The sequence below is a fragment of the Haemaphysalis longicornis genome, unplaced genomic scaffold (assembly GCF_048455015.1).
Source record: "Haemaphysalis longicornis isolate Haplotype H1 unplaced genomic scaffold, Haemaphysalis longicornis Haplotype H1 scaffold_8, whole genome shotgun sequence".
Classification (NCBI taxonomy): domain Eukaryota; kingdom Metazoa; phylum Arthropoda; class Arachnida; order Ixodida; family Ixodidae; genus Haemaphysalis; species Haemaphysalis longicornis.
The window spans coordinates 92,574,698-92,597,237 of record NW_027526445.1 but is presented as its reverse complement, the minus strand read 5'-3'; the positions used below and the strand labels follow the sequence as shown (position 1 = coordinate 92,597,237).

Genomic DNA, 22,540 nt, shown 5'->3' with positions numbered 1-22,540 from the left:
ACAAATCGCTCAGCAGAGTGCAGCAAATGATCTATAGGCGAATACAAGCAGGATCCTTCCCGCACCCTTATCTCCATTGCAGAATGTACCCCGAGAGACACGAAAAAGAGTGTAGCTTCTGTGGGCAATTAGGCACGCTCCGGCACGTCATCGGAGAATGCGATTCCACCGAGACCATCCCCCACCCCTTACCCAACCCTCCACCACCCTTCCCACACCCCTTAACGAGCGATGGGAGACCTGGCTAACCAGCCACGTCTTGGAAGACCACCTCGCCCTTATCTCCAGGGGCCAGGCAGCCGAGGAAGCATATGGGTCCCGTGAAAAGGGAACCACCCCATCCGGCACATAGTCACCGTAATTTTGTTTGGTTAAATAAAGTTGTTCTCTCTCTCTCTCTCTCTCTCTCTCTCTCTCTATCTCTCTCTTTCTCTCTCTGTGTGTGTCGGACTCTACTTCCGCGTGACTTCGGACTCGTTTTATCAATGGATGTCTCGGCGTAGCTGCTAATGATGGGAAGGAGCACGTACTAGTCATACTGGAAATACTCGCTTGATAATACGAGACAAAATATCCCTCACGGCGAGTATCATCCTGCCGTATAGAATAGGTGCTTCAGATGTCTTAGGAAATCCCAGAAAAGATATCCTGCTAATTTTTCAAGTCCTATCTGTGGGAAATCCATGAAACGAAATAATCTTTCCCTCTTGCAGTAGTGATCATTCGTTTAGCCCGCAATGATAGTCCACCATGCAAGTACCAGGCACTTTCTGTATGCTGCTTGACCAGAATTTAAGCAAAATAGAATCTTGGGCTAGTTGACCAAAACCATGCCGACACAGTATAAGCAGGTGGTCATTCTCGGTTATTTGTGCAGGTGAACGTTAAGAGTAGCTTTAGTTTTGTGGACAAGCATACATGGTTAATTAAACGCAAAACTGCTCCCGCATCAGATGGTAACAAAATGTTCAATTGGCTGCGACGCATTGTTTCGCCTGATCTGAGCTAGTGTCGCGCCGAGCTTTGCACTCCAACCGCTTTTGTTCCTCTATGCGTCGACATCGACTGGTTTAACTGATGCTGTCTCGTATTTTGCACACGTGCCGCGCCGGCCATCGCACTCCGGCCGCCCCTGTTACTCCCGGCCTCCACATGGACTGTTCCCATGTCCACAACAATTACGACATCCATTGCAACGGGGCTTCTCCAAACCTATGCTTCGAAATCCCCCCATATTAGCAGAAGTGGATGTAACCGATATTTTTTATTTCGTTAGTAAAGCCTTTTATTCTTAGGGTGAAAGGACAGTCTCTGACAGGGACAGGGTGATCACTCGAGGCCGGATTTTTAGGCACTAAAAAAACGCGTTTTAGGCGCCAAAAATCGGCGGTAAAACAACGTTTTAGGCACTAAAAAATAAAATAGGCGCAATAAATTTTTAGGTAAATGCTAATAATTTCAAGTGAAGACGTGAGCGAACTGTACACACGACAGGAAACCTAAAAATGTTATTGCTATGATGCCACAATGGCAGTAACAGTTCAATTCAATTCAATTCAATTCTTTATTTTTCTCTCATAACACGTTCTATACATTGACCTTAGACGTGGAATTGCCCCGTAATACCTCTGGGCTAATGGCGATCAATTGGCTTAATTTCACAAGCGCATTGCTTACATACATGTTCAGATGCGAAAGTCACTCAAGCGTCGCATATTGTGAAACAGGCAGGAGAAACAATACTTAAAATATGGTAATACTGATTTATAAAAGCGCAAGCGTCGGCACAGGTGTGTCTCTCCTCCACTCTCATCCTCTCCTCTCTGCGATAGCGAACGTGGTCTCAGTCGACGGTCGTCCGTGCTCCGTTTGCACGGTCTCGCAGTACTCGACGATTGCTTGATGCGACGGTTCCTTTGGAGAATCAACCCAACGTAATCACCAATGGAACCACCCAGGTGCGTTGCATCACACCAGGGTTCCCGCGAGCGGAGGTGGGCGTAATTTTTTCCCATCACTTTCTTTGCCCCTGACGGTATCATAGTTCCCCCGGGGAGTAGAGTTGTGCGTACACCGCCAAGTCTGGCGGGAAAGCCACCCATAAAGCATGCAGAAGCCGCCGCTCCGGTTGCACCGGCGCAAAGGGAGGTGGGGGGGTGTTAAAAAGAAGACCAGGTTCAAACCCATAGAATTCAGAACAGTAAATATTTCCAGGTAGAATGAATAAAGGTATCAAATTGCACTCGAAAGCGAAACTTGACGCTACATAGTGCTGATTTAGGCGCCAATTTGAGAAAAAAGGCACTTATAGGCATTTATCGGAGTTTAGGCACCAACACCCAAAATAGGCATTTATAGGCACTATAAAACAACCATAAAAGCCATCCTTGACCTCCAATTCGTGCTCATATATCGAAATGAGGCGATAGGAACGCAAGGAAAAAAATAGGCATTTGCCTAAAATCCGGTCTCTAGTGATCACGTACAGTGGGCAAGGTAGGACGCAGAGCTTGGAGTGATGAGGTGTAGGCGGCCCGGATGTGTACATTTCCACATAACGCTAGAAAGCACATTGGCGGAAGACAGGCGTTGGTTTGGTACTCAGTTGTACCTTGCCTGGCAATACTCCAATGGTCGGATGTCTCTATCCACGGCGTGGAGGGTCGAAAACTTCCTTGAAGTATTTCTCGACGAGGCGGGTATTGAACCGTTTCACAATGGTTGTGTTGCGTTTCACGTGGGGGAGGTCTTTGGGCTGCCAGGCGTGCAGCAGCTGCCCCCGGGTATAGGTGCCTGCAAGCTCAACGTCGACGCGGTGCACTACCGTCTCCTGGACGCTCTCGGGAACCGTGGCTGCGAGAACGGCCAGAAAGTCACCCACGTTGAAACCAGGGCTTTTTTGCAGACAGCACTGAACCGTGTAGCTGGTGGTATCCCGCAAGAACGTCTGCAGCGGCCCTGGCTTTTTGGTGATGCTGTTGTAGGTGCTCTGCAAAAATAAAGCAACAGGCGAAAGAAAAACACGGTAATATTCTCACCTCTTACTTTGGTAACCACCACTACATGGGCCAAATAGGTTCCATATTAATTTTGAAAATTCTAAAAGCTTAGTTAGAAAGTTATAAACACGAGCGATGAAGAATTATTCCTGACCGCTTTATCTTGGGCAGTGCGCAGGAGGTTTTCTTGATCCTCTTCCCAATGGCTGTATTCAATACGGAGCTGACCTATTTGTTGCTCAAGTTGAATCAGCCGTTCCTCAAAAGCAGCACGCTTATGTTGCCGTTCACGCTGCAACTCTCTGCATCGCTGCTCCGCGTCCGTACATTCTCTGTCGTAAGTCCGTCGTTTGATTCCGCATTTTCTTCTGTGGGAACTGTACCCGTGGAGTATTTCACTAGAGTTGCGCTGGCTGAGTCCACTCTGGAAGGGTTTCGCCCTGCGTGATGTTGGAGTAGGCCACTGGAGTAGGTAGCTGTTCTGGATGATTCCCATTTCTTGCAATTTTTCCGGTAATTCGCTTTCGCCGGGCACTCAGGTTCCATAGCGAGGTGACCGACATGCTTACAACGCACGCAGTACTTCTCCCCGTTGCTCGAACAATCATCCGGCGTTTCGCCATGCTGCTTACCACACTTCCCACACACGGCTGCACCTGCGGGCAGGTGGCCGCTTTGTGACCTGGGCGATGGCATCGAAGACAAACCAAAGCACGCTGCTCGTATTGACGGACTGAGCGATGAAAACTCCAGTAAAAGACTTCTTTTGGTGGGCTTGGCGACGCAAACGTTATAAGTACGGTCCCGCGGCGCCCCATTGGGCGCGCAGCAACAATTTCTTCCATATCAGCGTGAAGAGCTTTCATCAACGTTTTGGATGTTTCACAGGGCCTTCAGCCGTAAATTACTCCACGTGACATACGGCTCGCAGGAACTTGGTGAGATATAACTGGCAAGTGCGGCCGTGATGATAGCGGCAGCTTCTGGATACGCAGGAGACGCGCCGCTTGCTTTGTGTCGCAAGTTGTCACAATCAGTGCGTTGGACGACCAACTCAGCTTCAGTACCAAGTATTTGGCTAGCTGCGGGTCTTCAGCCATGGAATGAATGATCTGCTGGAGGTCGGCAGGATCAAGTTTGGACATATCGCATCTCTCTGAAGGTTGAATGCGGATCACATGCGTGCCGAGCAGCTCACGTTCCAGGTGTTTAGTAATGGTTGTTGCGTTCCCATTCTCCTTGAGTTTAGCTCGGCGTTGTGCACGCGTGGTAGCTAGTTCCCATGGCCCGTAATCCTCCGGCGTGGGTTCTCGTGCTGTCCTAGACGCTTGCAGTTTAGCGGCACGTTCAGTGTCATCAGTTGATCTCCTGCGCTTGACGGCGACTCCTGCGTGCACAGCGCCTCTCGTAGCTTACTCTTGGGACTCCATCAGTGGTTCATATTGGACTGCGACTGCCACGCTGAACTGAATTGGCTAGAGAGCGCTGCCTCACTACAGGATGCAGCGGCGCCAGCACCTTCTAGGCCTAACCTGCCCACGGTTGAAGATCTCAGCTTCGCCTTTGAAATGAACAACATCTAGGTCGAAAAACGTGCTCCGTGGTGATGCACGAGTACTTCACTGACCTTTCGGTAGTAGTCGCAGGTACTCCGCCGATAATTTGAAAGACTAAGGTCCGAATTTCTCAGAGCAACAACGGTCGCCCGACTCAATCCCCCCCCCCCCCCCCCCCTGAGGGGTTGGCCTCCATTCCTGAGAATAAAATCCTACGTCAGGGTGCGTGGTTTTCATGAGAGAATATTACATGGGTGTTAAATCTCCTGTAGGGCATACAAACAACATTCGTAATGAAATACTAACCTTGGCATTCAAGCAATAATCATTGTAGTGTAGCAGCCATGTAAACAAGTTTGTAAAGTCTCCTTTTGCTGCATCTCTGGTGCCTCTAAAGCTAGGAACGATAAAAACAAAGCAGACTACTGACGCCGCCGCCCATTAAGGCTCTCCCTATTCCGATATTTTTACCGTCGCCACCTGCGTACCCGCCTGCAGTCGGATGTCCCCATGGCTGCTGCGAAGGACTCAAGTAGGGTGCTAGGACATCCTGCTACGATTGCAGATCACCCTAACGCTGAGGCCGTCCGTCGGCATGGCGCATGCGCACCGAGCAGCCATGACACCGAGCCTGTCAAGCCTCCTTTCGCTGCACAGGACACAAAGTTTGAGTAAATGTGTAGGGATTCAACCATAAATCCCCAAACACGGGCGCACTCGCTTTCAGGTTCTCCCAATCATTCGTAAGTCGAGGACGTACTCTCAAGCACTTGATCGCACACGCAGTTATCGGCAAAAGTTCAACGGCTATACGACTGCGAATATCGTAGAACATCTCTGCCGGAACCTGGTCACCAGAGTTAAAGCGAAGCTTTATAAGGCGGGAATTCTGTGTATATTTCATTTGCGCGAGCAAACATTGCCGAAGCTAAACGTGTCTTTGAAAAGCAAGGAGTTAAAAAACGAACGTCCTGTGTTTGTGCTATTAGCACACAGTCACCACCAAAGTCACACACATTTACAAAATGATTTGAACCTCAAGCTTGTACAATCATCACTTGAATATGCCCTTGTGTACATTTATCATCAATTAGCACCATTTTCAACATTATCAGACATTCAGGTGAGCAAAAGTTTGTATCACACACATTTGCCGCCACGCTACCCACACTGACCATGCAAACTCGCCTTACCGTCGTCTTTTTGGCGAAGTCCTAAGCGTAGCTTGTCAGTTTCCTCTATCTTTCCTCGTTGCAGCTGGCCTTCGTCGATACAAGTTACCGTACTTCATTCTGGATCTTTTCTTCCGTCGTGGAATACCAATGCCGCATAGACTTCGATTAGAACTCCACAGGCCATTCTCCTTCACCGAGTGTAATGGCTCATGAATTTTCTTTGGGTACCTTAAGAGTTGATCGTTAACGTATTTAGAAAGAATTCCGCAGTGGTACTCTGAAGGGAAATTCCTTCACAGCGAAAATCACGTAGCCTATAAATTTGCACACATGGCTGTGCATTATGATACTCGTACATTCGTTCCTTCGTACATTAATACCGTCCCAATGCGCGGTCTTGCTTGCTTTAATATGTACAGTCATCCGCAGTCTTAGCTGGAGTCACGCTTTGCCCACTTATCTTCTCCTCTAGCATTGGTCTAAAGTACTTTAGCTACAACTGCTGCATTTCTTAGAGGTTTAAGGAGGTACTTAACTTTTCCACATTCGTTTCAACACTTTTTCGTAACAATGTTTGGGGTACCTGCTCTGCTACCAGTAAGATAAAGCCAACCACACCCTCTCCCCTTACTTCTTATACTCCTATCTAACGCGGCTTTGTCACTCATGCTGATCGGATTGCGAGGGAAGAGTTATCTGCGTACACAGAACCGCTTCCTGCTGGCGATATAAAATTTTGCTCAAGTGGACTGCGGGAATGCATGTCATCATCCCGCCACCAGTGTATCCCCATGGTTCCGTGTTGTTGGCCCCGCTCGGAAGAATTATTCGAGGTAATACTAACCCAAGGCACCGTAGCTTGAAGAACAGCCTCCCAAGGAACAATAGTGACCGGGCAACTGGCTCTTTGCAGAACCACCAACGCAGCTTCCGGATCGGTGAAAAAGTTGAATTCCACCAAAGGTCTTACGTTTCCCATACCTGCAAGAACAGCAGGCTTTTGTTCGGTGGTAGCAGGGTGTAATGTTACCGGCGATTCATGCCCGACGTAGAAATGGGGGAGAAATATAGGTAAGCATTGTTCTCAGGGTTCCGCCCAACTGGAGTTGTAATGAGACGCCGCACCTGCGTCCACGGAGTCATCGACATTTGGGCGCCCAATTTGTTCCAATCAACCTAAAGCCCATGCGTTGACTTGACAGGTCACTGGTTCGTAACCCATTTCCGAAAAATGTACCCTCCTAGGAATAACTAATTCGATGCCTACATATTTCTCCGCACGTTCAAAGGTCGCCGAAATGGTCTTTCACTCTATCTTTTTACAACTACTCGAGCTCCTTCAGTTCTTTTTTACGATTACATTATGTACAGAGCGCAGTCTATAAATACAATGGTCGTTACCGACAAGAAACTAAGCAGTCAACACAGAGAAAGGTTCGTACACAATGGCAATTTTGAAACAACGGCTATCAGACCGAAGTTGGGTACCCTGAAGTTAGCCCCACTAATTGAGGGAGCAAGTGCTGCTCGCACTTTTAACACGAAAGTGTTTTATTCCGGGATTCACGAAGATTTCGATTACGTCATATCCGTCCCGGAATTGACTCCAGTACAACGAAGCAAGCGGCCAGTAAAGGGTGCACCCCTGCACGCCGGGTCTTCTTGCGGGGAAAAACATTTAGTACTAAAGAGTACGATATACTTGGGGTTGTTCGTTTCCGGGTTTTATATTTCAACACGAAAGTGTTTTATGCCGGGATACACCAATATTTGACTGCCGTTATATCTGTCGCTGAAATGATGCCAGTACACCTTTGCCGAAGCGACCCGCCAGCAGGACGTCGCTCGCCAAGCACACCCAGAAGACACACTTTGAACCGCAAAATCATGCTCAGGTGCAAATTTCGCTGCCCATTTCACTTCCGTGTTTTACCGATTGCTACGAGAGAAGGATCAACCACAGTTGTTTTTACCGTAAAGCGTGCCGCCCAGGATGTACAAATGTTCGACGTTCTCTAAAAAGTCCGGCTCCACCAAGAGAGCAATGGCAAGGTTGGTTAACGGGGCCATCGCAACAATCGTGTGTCGACCGGGGTTCGCCCTGACAATATCTATAACCTTGAGGTAAGCGTGGGCTTGTGGATCAGAAGCGTGGTTCCCGCCTATCGGATAGAGCACGCTTGCCCCTCCGAAGTTGTCGGGCCCAAAGTAAACTGTTTCGTAGTCCGACTGTCCATCGATGGATCTATCGGCCCCTTTGTAGACTGGCACCTGAAAATAGAGCAAGAAATCAGCAACAATAGTAGCCCGTCGGGTTACATACACAAAGTTTTATCTCTCTGTCTCCTACACGCCATCTTCCCTAACAACGAAATTTTACCTTGTTGCTTAGCGTTTCCTTACAGTAACATATTCAATTATGCACCCTGAGTTTTATTGCAAAACAAGCGAATGCTGAAAATTTTCGGAAGACACCTGCGGCTACAGCTATCATCTTGCTAAAATATTCGCCCGCGTATCTGCTTACTTCGTGGCAAATGTCATCGAAACACGACAGAGCTCCATGATTTAGTTGTTTGGAAAAGTTTTCTCTATATAAACCCTGTTTTCACAATTTATCTTTTGACCAGATGGCTGATTCCAAGGATCAAAAATGGCAGACAGACAGACAGACAGACAGAATGACCAACGTTTTCTTGTTTAGAAAGCCAAATAATCGTCATCTAAAAAAATTCACGCGTCTCCACGAAGTGAATCATGACTAGTGGGCGAAGCACTGGGGATCTTTCTTACCGTAAATCACCCGTGAGAGTGCTTACTGCTGCTAAAACGATTTCTAATCTAATCCAGTCCAATCCAATGCTCCTCGCGCATGCGCAGCACGGCTCTCCAGGAGGACTCTCTCTCTCTCTCTCCCTCCCGCTCTCTCTCTCTAACCTTTCGTGAACCTTTTATTTTGTTCATGTTAGCCTTTTGTAAACCTTTAGTTCACATATGCTTCAATTTACACGGCGTTGAGCCGTGAGCACGGACTCCGGCGCCAGACAAGCCTCGGCCTTAAGGTGCTTCGCCACTAAAAATTGCCCGCGTATCTCCTTACTTCGTGCAATTGTCGTCAGATGACGATATTCCTGTGACATCGCTGCCACGCTGCCTCCATTATGTGCCCCGCCCACATGTCGCTCTCTTGCTCCGCCCTCCCCCCTATGATAAACGAGGTATACTTGCTTGGAAAATAAAGTGATTTCTCTCTTGCTCTCTCCCTCTCTCTCTCTCTGTCTCTCTCTCACACACACCCCCACTGCACATGCCTGCCAGGCACCGCTGATGATGATTGTGGCAGGATGCCCCTAGGGATTGGCCAACCAAAGAATCTATTACGAGGTAGCTTCACGTTCAACCACCGTTGTCATCTTCCCGTAGGGGAACCCTGAGTACCACAATCCCACTCCGCATGCCTGGCCAGGCACCGCTCATGATGATTGTGGCAGGATGCCCCAAGGGATTGGCCAACCAAAGAATCCATCACGAGATAGCTTCGCGTTCAACCACCGTCGTTATATTCCCGTAGGGGAACCCTGAGTAGTATGCTGGGCATTCCTCCTTTGCTCTCCGACGCTCCTCTCCTCTCCGGCATTCCTCCTCTCCTCTCCGGGATTGCGCAACGAATGGCAACACCTGCGGCGAAACAGCTTAGGGTTAGAGACGCTAGTGCACTGCACGGGCCCGGGCCGGCCCGAAAGCCCGAGCCCGGCCCGGCCCGCGGGCCGGGCTCGGGCAGGGTAGCACACATTTTCTCGGGCCCGGGCCGGGCTCGGGCTTGAACGAAAAATGTTTCGGGCCTTGCCGGCACGAGCCGGCCCGAGCAGTGCCTGAGGCATGGCAGTGTTCTGACGCTAATTCTAAATTGTTGATAGCAAGAAGTTTTCCCATTGATATTTGAGGTTAAGTGAAAAGAAAAAAAAGCGAAGTGCAATGTCACTATGGCGCCGTTAAAAAACATGATAAATAGACGATTCTGCTCAGAAAGCCTTCACATCAATTATAAAACAGACAGTCTGGGCAGCATAGTGGGAGAGAGCAGGCCAGACGAGGACACTCCAGACACAATATACAACATGTTTTTCGAAATAAAACAAACAGAACAATGGCGATATAGACTTTGCACAGTCTACTGTTGTCACCTCCGTGGTAGCAAGCGGCTCCTCGGTCACGACGTGTGGCCCTGCATTCCAAGCGCCTGGGCCTCCACAAAAAGCGGGAGACTGAAGAATGGGAGTACAGCTCTTTATTTTGAGTGCACACGTCGAATACACTGCTGTGTACAGGATGGGGGTTGGTGGAATAGGCACGAGAGAGGAGACGCTGGGAGAAGCAGTCATTCACAAAACAACACAAACACATCCCCTGAGGCTGGGAGCCGTAAAGATTCCGTCGCCGGGGTCCGCCTCACAGAAGTTCCACGAAGGGTCGTGCGGCCCGCGTCGTCGCTTTGTCTCGAACGGTTGCCGGAACCCCCCCCCCCGGTGGTGGCGGGCTGGCTCGAAGTCGTCGTCGAACAAAATAAATGGGTCAGTCACAGCGCACATGCGCGGCCGCAGCGTCGTCGGGATGCTACGGGTCCGTGGAGGGCGAAACCAAACCCTACTGAAGCGGTTCCTCCACTTCGGAAAGCAAGCTGTCACCCAAAAATGCCGAGGCAAGGCAGACAAGATTTGTTGCCATCAGCTGCTGCCTTCAAGGTCCGCACATCCCCCTTCTTTTGCTGAAAGTAGGAACGCCGGACGCCCACATGTTGTCGTATGGGCGTTAGTGACCACCGTGCATATATTTTCGGGGACCAATTTTCGAAGCAGAGCCAATGTTTCGGATAAAAAGTTTTAAAACCATTATTCAAGGCAGAAAAGAAAACAAACGCAGACAAAATAATGCTGCCTTCATCACTGAAGGAAAAAACAGAAATGAAGTCATGAAAGCGGACACGTCATCTGCTCAAATTTCAGGCGCGTTCGTGTATGAACCCGAATTGAACCCGTGGCGCAATCTCCGAGTTCCTTTAGCAACAGATAGTAAAAGCAAAATGCTGTCAAATATTCCAGCAGTAAATGTACGTAAACGTATACTCTGTTGAGTCAACACTAACAAAATCCTAATTATATTATTGTGATCACAGTATTTCCCATTCATTGCTTTATGTAGTCGCTTTATGCTTACGCTTTTAGGTTAAAAACAGCAAACGTTTTCGGGCTCATGTTTATAGCCTTTTGGACTCGGGCTGATACTTAGAAAGTCTGGCGGGCACGGACTTATTTCATTTAAATTCTACCGGACTCGGGTCGGGCTCGGGCTGCTATTTTAAATTTTTGTCGGGCTCGGGCCGGGCTCGGGCTCACATTTAAAAAATTTGTCGGGCTCGGGACGGGCTCGGGCTCCCGTTTTAACAACTTGTCGGGCCCGGGCCGAGCCCGGGCCGTGTCTCTACCGGGCCGGGTCGGGCCGGGCCTAGAAATTCCGGCCCGTGCAGTGCTCTAAGAGACGCGACGGTAGCCGCTACATACTCCGCTGGGGGCGCCACTGTAGCTCCGCGGTATAAACGATGCACGCGCGCGCTCTCCGCTCCCCTTATTCTCCGCCCGCAACGCCGCGATCGAACTGAAAATTAATGGGAACTTGAGTCGACTCAATGGCTGCTTCGCATACTACTCAGGGTTCCCCTACGGGAGGAGGGTGAAATTTTTCTTTATATATTTTGGGTCACACGGTTTTTACCCGTAATTTTCTATTTTGTATCGCAAAAACAAAGCACCCATGCATATATAATTGAAAGAACACTGCGAATAGTAGTTGTGCATTGTAGTTTTGTCTCAAAATATGCCTAATGTTTGATTTTCCTTAACAACGTTAACAAGTAGGAAGCGTGGTTCCTGATTTCGGGAGTTTTGAGAAGTTTCGCCAATATAAATATCTCGTTCAAGCGTGTACACTTGTAAGGCCGGAAGGCTGCATCGAAGTATGGACAACTACAGACAGACAAACAGAGACCAAAATTGTGGGGTTTAAGTAGCGTAACCAACACTTTTTTAAAAATATCACAAATGTCTCCATTCCGAGCAACGCAAGTTCCCGCCGAGAATTCCTCCTAACACGGCTGGGCTCAACAGCGTCTTTTCCAGCTTGGTATTACATGATGGCAAAAGTCCATCTAGATCTCTACCCATTCCGCTCTTTAATAGTGTACACCTAATAGTCTACACTTAATGTACAGTCGTCAAACCTGTTAACAACAACAAAACACGAGGTGCCTGCCTACGCACAGAGTGGCAGCTCACGGTAGCTACAGCCGAATCTTTGGCGCCTGGTTATCGGCCCTCACAATGCTGCCCTACTGCACTCGGGTGCTTCAGCGCGTGCGCGCAGCCTGGCTTAGCAGCCCGAGCGCTATCGTAAGCTGCCGCTCTGTGGATAGGCTGGCACCTCATTCTTTGTTGTTGTTAACAGTTTTGTCAACTGTAGTCTTCTATAGTGTGCTCTTACACTTCAATAATGGAAGAGCTGTGCCTCATTAGAAGGGGACGCTGAATCATCATGTTATATATATTGAGAGCCGTTGGCTGAACTAAAACCACTTTTTTTAATTATCGGATTTTCTTTACAACGGTGGCTCGCGTGGCACATCGGGGCGCGCTCTTGCTGCTCTCTGACGTGTCGGTGCGCGGGCGTGGCTTCCGCTCGCCTGCTCACGTTACACGATCGCACCTGGAGCAGCTCGGTGGCGTGATCCAGCGGAAGCGCTGAGTACAATCACAGCGCCTAAACGAACTATACAACCACTCAACGAAGGTCAAACGGGAACCAAAGCATGTCAGCCGTGTATAAGATATGACTGTAATGATTACGAAACTCAATTAGTACTGATTATTTATTAACAGTAAATTTTAGTAAGGATAGAAAACGTCGATGGTTGGATGGCACACCGTCTGGGGAGGTAGCATAACACAAAAGACAGAGTAGAAGTCACAGACCAAGTCAAAAGTAATAATAACATTTCGGCAGCGCTGTGGCTACTTTTCTCACAATGGGAACAAGGGAGCCATGGCGCTCCCTAAACGTCTTTTTTATTTCTGGCTTTGTCACTGACCTCTACTCCATCTTTTGTAAAGTGAGCATAATGTGGCGTGATGTGTGTTAATGTGAACTAGGATCCATTAGGGTAGAATAAAATTAATTAGGATAGAATAATGCTTGATTAGTATTTCATAGGAATAAAAAGTAAGACGCTTTAGGGTCGGATTAAGGGTAAGAATGTATAAATTAAGTGTGATGCATGCGGTGTATTAGGGTGGATTAGTTTAATTAGAATAGAAAACTTATCGATTATTGATTGACAGAAAGAATTAACCAGACGGGATTAAGGTGGATAAAGAAACATTAGAACAAACGGATGTGCTAAAATGGATTAGGTGGATAAATATGGATAATATTAGATTCAGGCTGATTAGGAATGTTAAATGGTGTGGCTGTTGTGTCGATGGGTGGACGTGGGTATGAAAGGAACCCGTTACAACTATACGCAAGGCTTTACCCCTCAAAGTGCACAAGCAGACTTAAGTGTGCTGAGACGTCTTTTATGCTTTAGCCAATTTGATTGCAATCTAGTGTGCGAGCTCAACGGTGCCTGCAAAATGACCGCCCCTGTAACTCGTAACCAGCGGCTGGGCACTTAAGCCCTGTTACAAAACCCACGGGCTGAGCCGCTCACAACTGGCCTTTACTGATGGAAAGGCGTCATGAATTATGCAGGAGCAAAAAACCACAGAATGCTCATTCAGCCCACTCAGGGGTAATTCTCTTCATACAAGGGCACGTTTGTTACAAGAGTGACTTGTGTGAGTGCTTTGGTAATCTTGAATCATAATATAAACCAATTTAGGCGAACATTTATCGCCTGTTCCAGATTTCGACGCAGCGACGTAAGCTTCGTTGTTCGTCCCTTAGCGAGATTGCAAAAGCAGATAAAAGTGAACAAGTTTAGCTTGTTATTTGCACCTGATAATATAACACTTCTTTCAATACTCAATCTGTAACGTTATGGAGAATATGTTGGCATTTTTATACTTATTTCAATTTTATTTTCTACACGACCAAACAAAAATCATTCATGACGACGTTAATACCGAAATTGGCTACACGGCAAAACACCCACGGTCAACGTTAAGTTTCTTATGCTGCTCCGCGTTGTGGTAAGGCTTTGGTGCGACCCGCTTCTTGCGATGACTATCGTAATATATTAGGCACAGATAAGAGCAAACGTGCGCCGCAGTTGAGAGCTTGTAGAAATTCGCATCAAAGTTCTCCCCAAATTCAGATGATACGCTGCCGAATCCTCGCACAAGTTAAAAGAACACCCGGAGCTGAACGAATATTTGTAGCCCACTCACGTCCGTCCTGTTTACGACGTTGAGCACTCTCAGGGTGTTGTTGTAGGCGTTGGACAGATTGGTGTTTCCATAGGTGACCGTGACGGCCTTCAGGCTCACATTCGGCAATGTTGCGGCTAGAATTATGGCCATCGCGTCATCTACGCTGGTATCCACGTCCAGTAGCAGGCTGATTGACGGTGACAACTTTTTGTCAACAGTTATAACTTGAACAACCGGCACTGCCGCCAGAAGCAGGATAGCAGTCGCAGTCCCGTGGCGCAGCATCGCTAGCATAGTAATACTCAGGCAACAGGCAGTCGTTATATATCGCAGTAGGATGGAGGGCATTAGCTCCCACAGGTGTTACCTAAGCCCCGGGTATCATTAAAAGATAACCCAAACGCTTCCTCTCCCCCGCTGTTTCCTCCTCTCACCTCAGTGCGTGGCAAACAACGCTATGGTAATTCTCCTGTTTGATGTGGGTTTCGATTGCGCGTCCCCGGGCACAGATCGAAAAGAAGGCCTACAACTGTGACGTGACCAATGAACAGTGATGCAGGGACTATAAACTTTACTCTTTACTCCGAGCCGATCCTCAACCAAGACCTCCGGCCTAACTAAATAAATATACCAATTATTAATTTATTATGAATTCACTCATTCGGTCATGCCTCCCAGTCCTGTTATCTCGGCCGTCATTTTGTATCGTATAAAATTGCCGATTTTGTACGTATATATGAGCCACTTTGGAGCAGTCATTGAAATGCAACATTTTGGCGCCAAGGTTCTCAAAGCTCGTAAGAGGTCGTAAGAGCAGTTTATGATTGGTCAGTGCCTTTTGCTACCTTATCTGTTTTCGTGGGGTACCAATGTACTTTTGCCAGGGTATATCAGAAACGTGTGTAAGGGCATCTTGCGTGCGAATAGCTTTGTTCAACTGGGCCCCGTTTCTAAGCCAAGAAAACATGGCATTCCTTATCGCTCCATAAGTTTAGAAGCGTGTAAGAAGCTCAAAACAATGCTGGGGGTGTCTCTATTTAACCGTTGGCGGTGAACGATCAAGAATTCGCTTTGGAGTTTTTTTTTTCAGGCACCTTGTTTTGCTTATCATGCTTCTGTGAGATTTCCTAAGACACGTTCGCTCTATTTAAAACGGCTGTTTGAGACGCCATTTTATTGAGCTTATGCTACGTTGCCACTCTGCTTTTTTTAGTCAAAACTAAAAACTCCAATCAAGCCTTAACTTCATATAAACGACTTTGGAAGCAAGCATACGTCAAAATTAGCGCCATTGCGCTGCAGATGAAGCCGTCTTGCAAAAAAAAGTAAACGTCTTGGCTTTACCTACGGCACAAGGGTACGTGGTGATTATACTATCCTCAAGACGCCGATTTCGATGAAAGAGGAAATCTGGGGTGTGCACAGGAAGGCACTATTCCCGTGTCGAGTCAGGTCGGATAAGAGAGCAAGGAAAAGCGAATACGTACAAGTCTATACGATTATCACCAATTTCTCTCTTAGTCATACTTTACCCTACCTTTACAACACAGGGGCCTTGGCGTTAACTTTTAGCGTTGCCTCCGGACTAGCTGTCTTGTGCATAAGCCTATAACCTAGGAATGCTATGAAATAATCCCGAGATGGTGTTTTTTTTTTTTTTTTGTCGGCCGCATGCCGAATCCTTCTTGGACCTATATCATTTGCCAGTCCGAACTTCCTGGGCCATATGCTATTTCATTCCCAATATTTCAAAGAGAATGAAATTTATTTTACTTCACCGCAATCCCAAGCGAGCTGTTTGTTATAATTTTTGCTTTGAACATCTATGGATTGGATGCCTAGTGTTTGTGCAGCTCTTTTTTCAATCCGGTGTATTCCACTGCAGCTGTTTGAAAGCTCTTTCCTTTCGCACGATCGGCTGTTTCTGCGGACAGTCTATATTATGCCACGTGCCGCTCTTGCGCATTCGCTTGACATCGCGCACATGCTCTTGCGTGGGACGAAGCTTCACTCGTACATCCGCTCGACATCGCGCACATGTTCTTCTTGCTTGGGACAGAGCTTCGCTTAGTTCAAATGGCAGCCTTCGTCGATTAGCAAAGCGGAAATAAAAAAAGGCGCCAAACTGAATGCAACCTTTCGGCAGCAAGAGTAGAATGTCATTCGACTCAAATGAGGGGCTTCGAATCCCCTTCAGAAACTGCCGCACTCCACTTCAATTTTGATGGCATTTGAAAGCTTTAACAATCGCTCACCGTGCTGCGTTGCGCTGCGGCTGTCCAGTTGTGTTTTTACACAATAAGGCGAAAAGCAAATTTAGTAGCCGTCTTTCGCGGGATACTGATATCACATTATAAATGACGTATGATTTGACACTGCTATATTTTGAATCACAATCCAGATTTTTTGTGCTGCTTTGTGCTGTCTGGCCACACTGGTTTATCACTTGCTCGCACTGAAGCTGAGAGTATGGAATTATTGTAGCTCAATATGATGATTTAAGTGAATGAGAAGTAAACAAAGCCGGACAACTAAGGGTTTTTGTTTCTTTTAAGTACGCCAGTAAGGTATTTGTTCATGCTGGCTGGGAACGCTGTGCGCAAGATTGCTAGAAATGGCATTTGAGAACCCCAAATGTCTGTACGTGTGCTCATATTGCTCGAATGCAATTTGAGCCGATTGGCATTTCAAAACCCAGAGGAGCAGAACAACTCATTTGAGTCAAGTGACATTTGGTTCAAATGACATTCGGAAGATATAGTAGCAGGGGTATAAGTCCAAACTTTGCTACCGCCTGCTTAGTGTACAAAGTTGGCACCAATAACGTTGGTGTGCAAAATGAGCAAGTTCACCCAGGGAGACGAGAGAGAGAGAGAGAGAGTAAATATTTATTTGTCGATAAGTGGCTGGTGTTATGGTATCTTCGTGAAAGGCCTCCCTAGTCCGTGATTCCTTCGCTTCGACAGGACTGCCTGTTACCACCTCAACGCAGAAACTTTTGCGGTTGGGAGTCCACAATACCTTAGATGAATTATTGGAAGCCCAGAATTTGAGCCAACTCTTACGCCTGAGCTCTACCCCTACCGGTAGAGCCATTCTATCTCAACTACACCTGCGCTCTCCTCTGCAACACCCGCAGGCGGATTCGACTCAGCTTCCCGATGAGGTTCGCAAGTTCATTGATGTGGCCCCACTACCACGCAACATGCATCCGACACATCACGAGGCTCGTAGGGAAGCCAGAGCGAAAGCTATTCTTAATCAATACGGCCGAAACTCTGCCACAGTCTATACAGACGCCGCTTCATATCCCGGGCGAAGAGCTATGACCGCTGTGGTTTCTACTACCGAAAACCTCGTTACATGCGTATCAATTCCCACCATCCACTCTCTGCAGGCGGAGGAAGCGGCCATCTCCCTAGCGATTGCACAAACTTCGGCAGAAATAATCATCACAGACAGCCAACAAGCCTGTAGAACCTTCTCCAGCGGTTTCATATCCCGACCTGCCCGAAAAATTCTACTCGAGCATCCTCCTCGACATCCCGTACGGATTATTTGGGCTCCAGCCCACTCCGCCGTGTCTGGCAACGAAGCTGCCCATCAGCATGCCCGAGAGTTGACCCACCGGGCAAGCCAGGAGTTCGGCGAGCAGTGGCAGGTCTCCCCTCTCTTGTCGTTCCACGAAGTCACTCAGCATTACCGTCTGGAACGAATGCTATATCCTCCTGCGCACAAAAGCCTCACCAAAGAACAAGAGCGCCACCTCCGAGGCATTCAGACAAACACATTTCCCCACCCCACTAGAGCCCACATTCTGGCCCCCACCCTGTACTCCTCGCAATGCCGCTTCTGCGAGGCTCCGGGCACCCTCTACCATATCATTTGGGGCTGTGATAAGAACCCCCACCTACCCCCCCTGCCTTTCCCCTCCCCTGAGCACTGGGAGAGAGCACTGTCCAGCTCGGACCCTGACGACCAGCTTTGGCTGGTGCAGCGAGCCCAAGAAGCCGGACGGACTCAAGGGGTCCTGGAATGAGGACTCTTCCCCAGGGCTGACAGCTTCAGATACACGTTTATTCCTCCTCCTCCTCCTGACTGTTCCCGCTCGGGTCACAAGGTTAAGTGGGGTATCCTGGTCTGGGCTGGCCAGGGAAGCCTTCCCCTACTCAAAGACTGGATTGGTGACGGGGGGAAAATGTGGGGTGTGCGGGCATGCCCGTGCTATAGGGTATATCGTGCAGTCTGGCGACAGAATGTACCGAGGGAAGGTTGTTGGGCAGGGACGATAATGTGGAGGTGGGTGGAATTGGGGTAGGGTATTCGTCTGAAGTCAACGCCAAGTTGTAACTCTTTTGGGCACGCTTAATTGTAAGCATGTTCATATAACTCCTGCAGTCCACGATGTCTATATGTTCATGATTTATATTCTTTCCAACCATTCCTTGGAGGCATAATTAGGCAACACCGCAAAGATGTGACGAGCGAGTGGAAAATAAGCGCTGAGCATCAACCCTTCTGAAAACATGCAAAATACAAACAAAAGCTTGCGCGGAAGTGCACCTGTTGGCCACAGAAATATAACTTGACATGCTAGTTGTTTCAGCTATGTGTCTAGTTTTTAATAATATAGTTCCGACAAGATACCAGTTACAGCTGTCTGCAATATCCAAACTTACACTGCACAAGTCCATCTATTGACAGCGGACTGGAGTTCCTAAGCTAATTTAACTCCACAGGAAACTGTAGATGAAACTCTGGCAGTATGATGGGGTCATCTTGGCTGAGTATAGCGCTACAATTTTTTCAAGATATCTACAGTACAGGGAGCTGCACGTCATTTCAGAAAAAGTTGTGCTTGCCCCAAAGTTTATTTTACAAATGGACTACGACAGGAATGGCTTGCGAAAAACGAGCCATATTCGTCTTCCGTAAACTCCTCACGCTAAGATAAAAGAGAGTCAGAAAAGAGTCCCGCCAACAATGACTGTTGTTTAGGCTTGGTTACTCAGTAGACTACAAAGGTAGTCACAGAAGAGTGTCGTGCTTTTTGCGACCCCTTTCCGGCTCCTTTACTGGCCTATTTCCCCGTCACCTCTTTGTGAGAGGAGACATACAGAAGCAACTGAGGACAACAAAAACAATGATGGCAGTAATACAGCACTGTCATTGGCCGCCATTCTGGCCGGTCGGGACGTCATGGGGCAGCTGGAGTTTCGTCTATCCCACGCGTCGCGCACGTAGGAGTGGAATTCGCTCTTTTCTTGCCGCCGCCACTTCCAAACCTTGCTGGAAGCAATTGCTGTTTAGCAATAAGAATGTTCATTGCTGTTGGCAGCAATAGGAACATTTGCTTAGCAACCATGGAGAACACAATGAAAACAATGCAAACAATCTAGGAGGCAAAAGCAAACCCCAATTAAAAATTACTCCCACCTCCCCTCGCGGGAACCCCTGTGTAGATGTGACGCATTGGGGGGTTCCGTTGTTGTTTCCGTTAGGTTGATTCTCCCATCGCGTGAAACGTGCCGTGACCCCACTGCCGCGGCTATGACGCAACGTGGCGCGGCTATGACGCAACACAAGCCAGTTTAATCCAATCCAATCCAAATCAAATCCAATCCAAGCCAAGCCAAGCCAATCTAATCGAATCCAATCCAATGCCCCTCGCGAGATAGTGTTCGCTATCGGAGAGGAGAGGGGGTGAGCGGCGGAGAGCGCAGCTCTTGCGGCGAGGAGAACGGGGGAGGGGTGTGGATGGACAACAACGCCGTATGGAGGGACAAGGCGAGTGAATGAGATGCAGCCGCATCTAAAATTGTTCTGGCCACAGCCACGCTACATGACTCACGATTTAAAGAATCCGTCAATATGACGATTTCGAAAATGAATCTCAAGCATTTACGACTGAGTTAAGCTTTTTTGCCTATGCTAGAATCATTGTCAGGCTCTATACCTCTCTACTTCAAACCACGTGCCTTTTCGAGACACAAAAGAGCGGCTAGGAAAAATGTTAGCATGCAAGTGCTCCTTGCCTTACTCTTTCAGACGAGTGCTGGACTGCTAAAACTTCGTACCATTGCGCAAGATGTAATTGAACAGGCGATACAGAACAAACTACAGGGAAAGAAAGCATTTAGTAGGCTCTTAGCCCCTATTTCCCCTAACCGGTGAGTGTTCACTACATAACGTCTCACGTAAGAAGTTTTTATTCTAGACAGTAGTGCGAAAATTTCTTCACATTAGTTGCAGTTCTACGCTGTGTAATATCGCAGATCTGAATGTAAAAGCAAGAAAAATTGGCAGGTTACACATCCGCCGCCTAGCTTATTTTACCCCAGGTTGTTGAAATTGATGCGGGTCCTATCATTATGGCACACTTTATAGCGCAATAGTAGCCTCGGCGTGCTAAATCTAGCAATTTTTAATTATTTATTATAGTATCACACATACTATTGTTCACGGTGCAAACCATGTGCAGCATTCGTAACAACAGATTTATTATTTATTGCACAAATTTATAAGGTACGTTCTTGCACGAAATTTTGCAGTAAAATTTTACACTTATCAGCTACGTTTTTGCAGGTTCCAAGAATTGCGTATTTACACTGAAATATCACCTGCACAGAAAACAGCACACTCGGTTCTTATTCGGCTTCACGTTGGAAGTTCAATTTACTTGTATTTTCTATGTGTCAAATATTGACAAGTAGTCCTTGTAAAAGGCCGATAAAGAACAAAATCTTATTGATGTGAGTCGCGATTTTCAAAATTATTTTGACTATAATCACTAGTTTTCATATTTTCTGATAAATATCTTCAAAGATTACGTGCCGTGATGTTGTGTTTAGCTTGACAGTTTTCCTAGTCAACATTCATGGCTGAGGGCATTCGAACATGTTTTAAATTTATAATAAATTAAAAAAATAGTTTCTAGAATTGATGCTTCTTGCATGCATGGACGGCTTACCTGATAGAATCATTGCGATTGTGTTTAATGCAGTCGCTCATACATCTTCTTGACTCTCCTCGTCCAATGGAACTTTTCGTCTAATAGGACACTTCCAAAAAGAGTCTTGCCACCCTTGTAGCAGGGGTCACAGAACAGTCGACAGCCTTTGATCACGGATTTAGAGTCATAGTGACTACGTCCTATGAAGTTCTCTATGCTTCCTTTTGACTCTTGGTCTGACAGTGGGTCGAGACTCACTTTCAAAAAGAGTCGGGGGGCTCTCATTAGTGGTGTCAGAAAGTAATCAACCGGAATCCCTTTGATCACTTTTTGGAGTCATTGTGACTACATCTCTACTACTCTCCCTCTCTCTCTTCACGTTCGGTCACAGTTCTTGGCCTGAGAGTCTCAAGACCACCTGCTTAAAAGTCCTAAAATTTCAATTCTGTGACAAGCGAATAAATTTGTAAAAGGAATCCCTACACATTCTCTTCACACTAGGGTGCACATCATTTCGATTGTGGATGCGCGCACATCTATGACCTTGCAGACCCAGTAAGGCCTTCCCCTCCGGAAGAAATGTTTTCGTGCCTTGAAAAGGACAAATCACCATGCGTACATTGCGAAAACTAGCGGGTTCTCACTCTTTTTATGGTGCAGGAGACCAGGAACTGAAGCGTCAAAATAGGTTCCTATGAACCTCCGATGAATTTCCGGCCACTTAAGTACGTTATACATGGCGCGAATTACGCCTGTGAAGTCACAGGTGCAGCGCCGTTCGTACAGTAAAGCGATCTAAGCTTCCTATATTTCCTGCTGCGACAAATTGCCAAACGTCAAGCAGAATTCACAGGAGACGTTAGACTGTTCCAAACACTTGGCAGTTAGCCAGAGCAAAGAGAATGTATAGTTTTGCCGCACGACTGGTGCAGCGGTTGCGAATTCGCAGCATAAATTCGCACCATGTTGAACGGGCTTTAGGCTATTTCTGATTTGTTTGTTGAGCTCCTTTACGAAAGCTGTTCATCGTTGCCGTTCCCATCATCCGGCACTAGGACCTGCAGGCGCGTTACACAATAAATGTAACCTTTAACATAACTGGCGCAACGGGGCAGAGCCAAACGATATGTTTCTCAACTTTGTGCCAGCACGTCAATGATGAAATCCACATTAATTTACCTTTCTCACTCGCCCCTGCTGGTTTAGGCGCCATTACGTGAGATACCGTTGGGCATCCAAATTATGCAGGGGCTGCGGCCTCGGTAGCGACTTAGTATAAATAGTGTCTTCGCTACAGGGCAAACTTCGACCGACTGTTGAAAACTCGCCAGCCAGTGCGCCCTGTGTTTACAATGGGGGCCCTCCATATACAACGCTTTAAAAATGCAGTGGCATTTACTAACAGAGCACTAACTAGTCACTTGCCACAACACCCACT

The 22,540-nt window shown here is 47.4% G+C and overlaps 1 protein-coding gene across 1 annotated transcript; it reads right to left on the bottom strand.

The window, feature by feature from the left end:
* Positions 1-7,683: 7,683 nt before the first annotated feature.
* Positions 7,684-14,413, bottom strand: LOC144148383 (uncharacterized). Its single transcript, XM_077679925.1, has 2 exons — positions 14,169-14,413; positions 7,684-8,001 (listed from the first exon to the last, which is right to left on the bottom strand). Exons 1-2 carry the CDS (start codon positions 14,298-14,300, stop codon positions 7,684-7,686), a joined length of 450 nt encoding a protein of 149 aa, XP_077536051.1. The 5' UTR covers positions 14,301-14,413.
* Positions 14,414-22,540: the final 8,127 nt, after the last annotated feature.

What these genes read in the sequence shown, in the direction of transcription:
- LOC144148383 (XM_077679925.1), bottom strand. Translation starts at nt 14,300, where the DNA reads ATGGCCATAATTCTAGCCGCAACATTGCCGAATGTGAGCCTGAAGGCC. An exon ending in ACGTCGTAAACAGGACGGAC is followed by an intron (nt 8,002 to 14,168) that starts GTGAGTGGGCTA and finishes CTCTATTTTCAG; the next exon opens with GTGCCAGTCTACAAAGGGGC.